The sequence below is a fragment of the Mytilus californianus genome, unplaced genomic scaffold (assembly GCF_021869535.1).
Source record: "Mytilus californianus isolate M0D057914Y unplaced genomic scaffold, xbMytCali1.0.p SCAF_6, whole genome shotgun sequence".
Classification (NCBI taxonomy): domain Eukaryota; kingdom Metazoa; phylum Mollusca; class Bivalvia; order Mytilida; family Mytilidae; genus Mytilus; species Mytilus californianus.
The window spans coordinates 69626348-69635084 of record NW_026262712.1 but is presented as its reverse complement, the minus strand read 5'-3'; the positions used below and the strand labels follow the sequence as shown (position 1 = coordinate 69635084).

The following is an 8737-nucleotide window of genomic DNA, read 5'->3' as shown; positions in this document are numbered from 1 at the left end:
CACCAGCGGTATAGAACGATTTTTAGCGTTTGACGTACATTCTTTTCATTCATTGAAAATAACTCCAAGGTTTATATTTGTCTGTAATTTGCAACATATTTCCTCCGATTCTGAACTGAAATTCACTCCGTTTTGTACGAGATGCTCTGAAATGTACAACTTTTGACTTGTCTGTATTGATTAAGACTCTCCATTGTTTGCATCAATCATGTAATTTGTCAAGCATTTTTTGCATATCATATTCATTCTCGGTCATCAAAAAGATATCGTCCACATTTAAAAGTAAAGACAATTTTGATTCTCTAATATTTATACCAAGTCCAAATTCATTGATTTCATCTACAAGATCATCAATAAAAATAAAAAAATGAATGTCGAAGATAAATTATCACCTTGTTTTACACTAGAGTTACAAAAAAAAAACAATCGCACATTTTATTATTTAATCGAATACTTGCAGTTGTTTGCACATATAAACTTTTAATAGAGTTGTATATTTTCCCATCAATATTGTTCAGCAACAGTTTGTACAATAAAAGCCTTCTTTAGATCAACGAATGTGGCAATAACAATTTGGATTGTTTTTAATTATGCTGTTGAGGGTGACTACATGATCTTCACACGAACGATTTTAACGAAAGCCGTTTTGTTCCTCAGAGAGTAAATCATTATTCTCTAGATATGAAGACAATCGATTAATATAAATCCAAAGTACAACTTTGATATACACGACAACAAACTGATTCCTCGGTAATGTAGTGGAATGCGTATATCTGATGATTTGTCTTTAAGAATCGGACAGATTATGGCCTGATGCCATAATGATGGTACAATGCTTGTGTCGAAAGAAAACTTGTTAAAACATAGAATGTAGGACGATGATAACGTTTTCTTTCTTCATGACTTGATAAGGGATACTGTCAATTCCACACGATCTACCGTTTTTTTTGTTCTTGAGAAAAGTCGCCTAATTTCATCTATAGTTATAACTGAATTCAACTCTTCATTTTCAATAAACAAAGGATCGAACATTCTTTTTTCTAACAAAACTTTACAATTAAAGGCATATTTGAAAATAACCATTTAAACGTCCTCTGAATTATCCATATTTTATATATTTTGAAAATCTGTTTTCCATTTTTCTAATACAACCTTGTCATCACTAACAATCTCACCATCTTTGTTATATACTTCCATTGGAATAGAAGAATGTCTACGAGGCCCTAGTTGTTCGATTTGTTCCAGAAATCATTTGGATTATTCGTGTTCATATTGTCAATGTCAGTGCACATACTTTGCTTATATTGCCTTTTATACTTGTGTAGCTTGCGGTCAAAGTTTTGTTTTGCGCTAACTGAAACTTTGTTCTTAGTTCATTTTTCACATTGGTACGTCCTTTGAACTTCAAGTACTGTTTTTCTGTTAAATGCATAATATTCCATAATGTTTGAAGTCCATCGTTCCAAAATTGCCTATAATATACATGTTAAATAAATGTTTACAAGAATTGAAAACTGAGAGTCGATAGTCAACTGTTGAGATATTTGAATAAAGGCTTAAAGAATTAATTTAGTTATTGATTTACTCGGCTCAGCAATGGCTTATTTATCACTGGTTCCAAATAAGTATAAAAGCATTGTGAGTGAAGTCTGTCCATTTTTTCTAACATGAGTATAGGTTAATTGGTTGTTTGATAAAATTTTTGCCTAACATCAAGTGACAAGTTTTTCATTGAGATTAGTCGGTTTTGATGGTTGCAGATAGGTTAACTGATTGTTTGTAATTTTGCATGTCTGGCTTGGTTCGTTTGCTTGATTGGACGAATTATTGGTTGATTGATTGACAGTTTGATAACGTAAAGAGACAAATATTTCATATTATTGATTGATTGTTACTGTAACGTACAGTGACAAATATTAAACGCACATTCTTTAATCACATTATTTAAACGACCTCTCTTCTAAATATAGATGCAGGCCGGGAACCACGTATTCTATTTAAAAAATAAACCGGGTTTGGTCTCTAAGAACAAGTGGTCCACGTCTTGTTTTTCTTTTGAAAAAGGGGAGCATTTAATCTGTTTATCTGAATAAAAAATGTTCGTTAAATATTTGTCACTGGCCTTCACACAAACAATCAATAAATCATTCTATCAATCAATCAACCAATCAACCAAACCAACCCATCAATTTAAAGAACTTGTCCATTACTTGATATTTGAAAACATTGTGTCAAACAATCAACCAAGAAATCAACCAAACATCATGTTTTGAATTGACTTAGAAACTATGGAATGACTTTCATTAAAGGGGCATTAGCTGTCAAATTAATCTTTACCGATTTAACTCAAATTCTCATAATAGATTTATAACATAAACAATTAACAATGCATGGACTTGATAATATGTATCAACATTTCATTTGTATTTTTGTCTAGACGTCATCTAATTAACTATCAAGATAACCTCCGAAGACTACCGACGGTCATACAAACTGATATAAACATGAATATAAATATAGAAAGATAGCGACCACATGCAATTGGATTTTTTCTAGGTCTGTTTGATTTCATGATGTAGTTTAAAAAGCATGTTTATCAACGTTTTTACCTGTACAAGAATGATTTTTTTGTGGATCGAAACTAAATAGTTTATCCTTATTTCACTTTCAATGATGACATTCTGTTCCTTTTAATAGCTGAATACATGCGTAACCCATCTCAAGCGAAGGGGTTAAACTAAAAGATCACATGAATACGGATTGAATGAGGTCGAATTATTCACTTGCAAGTGAATAATTCATCAGCGATTTTTCGTATCTTATTTTGACACAATTGAACCAAATTGGCTGCTAAAAGCGACTTAGTATTACACTATATCACTTTTATTTATGATTGAACAAAAAAAATCATATTTCAATTTTTTTCTATTTCGTAGCTAATGCCTCGCTAACAATTGTTTGTTAAACCGGTATTTGCTAAAACAATAGATTTATACTTATTGGTAGCCAAAGAGAGGCTATTAATGCATCGAGTAAATCAATTATGAAGTTCATACTTTTGAAATTACCCCTTATTTAAATGTCTCAACTCTAGACTCACTACTATCAATCGTCAATTGTAAAGATTTATCTAACATTTCTATTAACATATCAAAAATCATGCTGAATATATTTACGCACTGCCACAAATATTGACCAATCCGAAATATCATATATTTATAACACAAAACTGTTTATTTAATATACGCCAATATATGACCACTATAAAGACACACACTCACGTGTGTTTGTTTACATAAATAGAAAAAGGTGTATGCTCAACTTTAATAAATACAGTTATTTATCATGTGAAGATATAAACAAATTCAAAATGGTATGCTGTAATTTTCTCCAAAAAATAAGTATCTGTTGATGTTTTATGTAAAAGTTAACTAAGAAATCTCATTTATTATTAAATACGAAAATAAATGCATAAAGAAAATTCATTGTATGACTTTTTTGCAGCATCGATTTAAAGGAAATCACATTATAAAGATTTTCCATTTACTTTAAGAATTTGATATGATGTTGTTAAATGAGAGAGAGAATAAGATAGTCCCTAACAGTTTATCAACTTTGTATTTAATATAAATTATGCATAAGAAAATCGATAAATATTTTTTCCACAAATGTGATACCTCGTTTTTCATGTAGTCGAACTTTCTTGATTGTCTAAGTCGTATTTGACATAACTTTTGTAATTTTCTATTTCAAATGCTCTTCAATTTCGTGTTTTGATTTGAGGGTCATTGCTGAGTCTTATGCAGACGAAACGCCTGTCTAGCGTACCAAATTATTCGCCTGGTTTCTTTGATTAGTTTTAAAACGCACTGGGTCGATGTCACTGCTGGTGGACGTTTCATCCTCCGAGGGTATCAACAGCTAGCCCAGAATCTGCACTTTTGTGTTGACATGAAATATCATTGATAAATTATTTTATTCTGTAAATTTACCGTTTATGAATTGTTGAATAATTCGAAACAATTTAGGTTTTTCTACTCCCAAGAAATAAAATGCCTAAGCCGCATTTGGCATAATTTTTCGGAACTTTCGTTTTTAAATTCTCTTCAACTTCGTTTTTGATTTGGTTTTCCAACTGGGTGTTTTGATTCGAGCATCACAAATGAGTATTATGTAGACGAAACACACGTCTGGCGTACCAAGTTATAAGCCTGGTATCTTTGATGGGTTTTTGCATCTTTTTTTCATGTGAATAAATTTAATTGGCATAAATAAACAAAATCAGCTGTCTAAATTTGTACAGGTATTTTCAAAAATGTATATATTATCACCGTAATTTGAGTAAAGATAAACCTAGCCATAAACTACCACTCTACTCTATATTTGAGGAACAAATCGGCAATGCAAGGGACACACGGCAAAACGGCTGTAGAAAACAAACTTCCCCTCTATAAAACGCAGCTCAAAAATGACTTCATCTATTCTGAATACTAGACGCACTTAATTTATCAAGTATTATTTTCATTTTCTTGCACAGCGTCGATGCTGTCAGTCTCTGAGATTATTGTTAGCTTAGGAGTCAGCGGTAATTACTGGATTTATAACATACCTTTTTAAATTATTTCTCTTTTGATGCATTGAGAAATATTCTAGGTTACAACTTCCTCAAGTAAATTTGACTAAAGATGAATTTTTCTATCTGTGAATGTCCCTTTTGGACATATAGCTCCTCATGTTTTCAAGTATTTATACATCACTGGTTTCCATATTTTGGTTTTAGGCAGCCATGATAAAGGTAAATCAAGTAAAGGGCTTCTGAAGCAGTTTATCTATAAATGTGTATTTTCATCTTTTGGTTCAAAATAAAATTCTCATTATGATAAATCGCCAACTATGGTTTGGTTTGTCTATTTATGCTTTTCTAGAAAAGATAGAAAATGCCAAAAGTCTGTAGACAGTAACATCTGTTGTTACCGATTCCTCAAACTATGTATTACGGGTAGATTTCTATACACAATGAATGGTAATTCCATGTCGTCTGGTTATGAAAACTGTATGATGCCCTCTAGATGTATTTTGCTTATTTTGTCGTCCGTCAGGTTGTTGTTTCATTGTAAATAAAAATGCACTTCCTTTTATATTCACAACATCGTCATTTTTAGCGACTTTAAATGATCTAAATCTCATTTCCATTTGAAAGATTGTTATACTGTTTTCAATACTCGTACATAGAAAAATACCATTCGTATTATTTCAAACTTTTACAGGTATTCTTTTAACGACATTTTAATCAATTTTGGTCAAATGTTTTTGTCACAACTTTTTCTATTTTAGGATGATTCTAAAAAATGGTCAAAAAAATATTTCATCAACATCACAGAACAATTTTTTTATATACCGTTTCTCTGAAAATTTGGTTTGGGAAAAAATCACCGTTTTTTTTCTAGACATTTTGGGAAATCAGTTGAGAATATTGAAAAATTTAATAACTGTAATTTCAATTAAATGTGTTGAGCTTTAATCTCCTTTTTGTTTGAAAATCATCTTTAAATCATTTTGAAACCAATTCAAACTTTAGGGGCCAGCAATAAGATTTTAAAAATTCTAAAATGGATAACACTCACAGTTTTACATTTAAAAAAAGCCTTAAATCATTAATCAAATATTAAAATGGTTGCAGCTGTAATTTTTAAGATAGTTAATTTGAATAGAACATAGCATGATTGCAATCTAATGCAATTGCCGAGGAATTTATATCATGATGATCCTTATCAATTTAAGTTTAGTTTTACCAAAACTTTAAGTTGTAAATTATTTCATGGATTTGTTTTCTGATTTCCAAAGCTATGACTGATAGGTACATTTCTATAAACATTGCGAAGACAATAGAAACTTCTGGCATCAGCAGTGTCACTTCTACTGCCACCGAGTAGTACATTTCACTATTTTTAAATTTGTACATGTAAAGCATACGTTTCAAGATCTTTTTAAATAGATAAGGAGATAAAATAGCTACAGTTTTCAATAACATCACTCCCGATAACATCTAATGGAATGAATTAAACAGATTAAAAAAAAAATCATCGTTCAAAGAAATTTTTCGATAAATGTTCTCTCAAGAGAATAAAATTTACCCAATTTATTACTTCAATTTCAAGCGTTCCTGATGAAGGTAAATGCAGAAAAGCGCTTCGGACGAATGCAATTCATAACATATTGTGTTCCCTTTTTTTCAACCAAAGTAACTTCCTTTTGACCTTTTAAGGTCACATGTCATGGATTTTGATGAGAAATCCAGTTTTAGCACATGGCATTATAAAATTATAATCCTTAAATTGATAATTCGAAAATAAAATAATATAACTTTGATTTATCCATTTGTACCTTGCAAGAGAACAGCAATTGTGCATTAATACAAACTGCTATACAAAGGTTCTTACCAACACATATGCAATCTATCTTTATCACAGGTATTTTTGCAACATTTTAGTCTTTATTGGACAGAATTATTGTGTTATCTCATCGCCAATGAAAGAGCACGATTTTGTAATAAAATAAAATTGAGAATGGAAGTTCATTAATAGATAACAACATATATGTATTCTATTCTTTATTCATATTAGTTAAGGGTAAATCTCACATGAAAACCCAAAGTGATGTAAGACATATTCCTGACTGTTTTAAACATCAAAGGGATAATTTCAAAACATAACCAAGCGTATTCATAATAATGTGACTCTTTTCTTATATGTAAATGGGTAACTTGCTTACTTTGTAAATCAAAATCTGACAGCTTATTTATGATTTGCTAATGTGGAGTTACATTCTCAATTTTTATGCTTATTTTTTCTCTTTGGACTTCATACTCTGAGCAGTTGAAGGCCGAATGTTTTTAAATTCTTTTGACGTCTCCGAAACTTCAATAGTTCCAAGGCTTTTAATTGCATTTTCTAGATAGAGGGCATCAACGTTGGTTTTTAATTCGATATCCATTGTCCGTTCTAAAGCTATAAGTTCATTTAATTCTGTTTCTTTCTTCTCAATCTCCGGTTTTAGAATATTTGCAAGAATAAAGGCGTGTCTGTTCGAACCATGATCTGAGACAAATTTCAAATTAGCATTATGTTTTTCAAAAGTCATAAATAGTTTATCTACAGTATTCTCGTTCTGATTAAGACTGGAAACAGCTCTCTGTTTTAGTTGTTTCATTTCATTTTTTAATTTTGATTCAAGTTTTTCAAAATGATTATCAAAGACGACTTTAAGTTGTTTTATTTTATTCGTAATCTCCATTTCCTGTTGATTTATTCCATCCAAATTTTTGCTATGACGCTCTTTCAGTTGTTCAGTGGTGTGGAATAACTCCTTTACATCGATAAAAAGTTTTTCAAACAATGCAGATTGCTTTGCCGTTTTTGATACATCTTCAATGGAGACGATATCACAAGTACGATGAACTGTTTGAATACACTTCCGACAACATAAAAGACAGTGTTCAGGACAATGAAATTCAATAGATATTTCTGGATGGATTTCGCACAGAACATAAGAAGATACAGTAATAGGAGTAGTTAATAATAGCTTTTCTACAGCAACTGCAGTGTGTGACATCGATACTTTGTTTATCCGGTGTGTTTCATCACAAACAGAACATAGTGTTTCCTCACAATCACAGCACCAGCTGAAAGAAACAGATTCTTTGTTTCCTCTGAAGCAAGGTTCACAGTAGCTGTTAAACGGTGATTTCCTGAAAAGAAAATACAAACCGAGTAAAAACGAAACTCTAACTTATTCGTTTTACCATTTATTTCAGTATCCTTTTAATTTTTGTTTTTCATATACATGTCAGACTCCTATGTCACATACCCCACTGAACATGAAATAATGAATACGACAGAGATTAGAAAGCGATATAATTTAAACTAAGTTTTGTGATGTTGTTTGAAGTTCCATTTGCCAATTTTTCATTTTTTGATGGACAATTGTATTCATGGAGCAAAGTTTAAAGTTAAAATTCCTAATGCATTCAAACTAAGAAGAAACACATATAACAATGGTGACCTGAAATAAATTTAAAAAAAGGAGTTGATGGTTAAAGTTTATCTTACACACAGAAAAACAGTCTCATTGAACTCGTAAATTAAATTAATCTTCGATATTCAATGCGTAAAATAAATACTATCTACCAATTAACGACAAAGGCAAGAATAATTGGCTAAAAGCACTCATAAATAAAGCTGAGGAAATGTTGAATTTTGAAGAAGAGATATTACACATGTATCAAACCCTTAAGTGACGGCACATTCTGCTGAAACGTTTTAAGGGAAAAGGGGAGGTGATGATAAGTATTAAAAAAATCGAGGACAGACAGATATAATCACTCTTAGGAAGAACAACAAGCTGCAAAACTGAACAAAGTGACAATTGAGTAACGTAAACACCCTCAAAAACTTGAAATTTAGTTGCTCTAAAGATTCATTTTACATAAAGTTAAATCATTCCTAGTAATATTATGTATATATAAAAGAAATTAGAAAGACGGATACTTATTTTTCAGTAGAAATGTCAGTTGTTTTTGTTTGTAATTTTTTTTATAATACTAGTACAGTATGACGAGCCCAAAATATAAATCTCGGAAGTTTTCAGATTTCCTAACAACATTTACTTTACCTTATAAATGTGAAGAATAAATTTAGTTCGTTCAAATAGTAAATGGTTGCCTGAGCGCGTTCTTTTG

General features: G+C 30.8%; 1 protein-coding gene across 1 annotated transcript in view; it reads right to left on the bottom strand.

Moving 5' to 3' along the window:
- Positions 1-6630: 6630 nt before the first annotated feature.
- LOC127704371 (uncharacterized) overlaps positions 6631-8737 on the bottom strand; it is a 46069-nt gene continuing 43962 nt past the window's right edge. Inside the window, exon 8 of the mRNA XM_052208405.1 lies at positions 6631-7747. Within this exon, the coding sequence (XP_052064365.1) occupies positions 6841-7747 (907 nt within the window). The 3' untranslated portion in view covers positions 6631-6840. The remainder of the gene's footprint in view (positions 7748-8737) is intronic.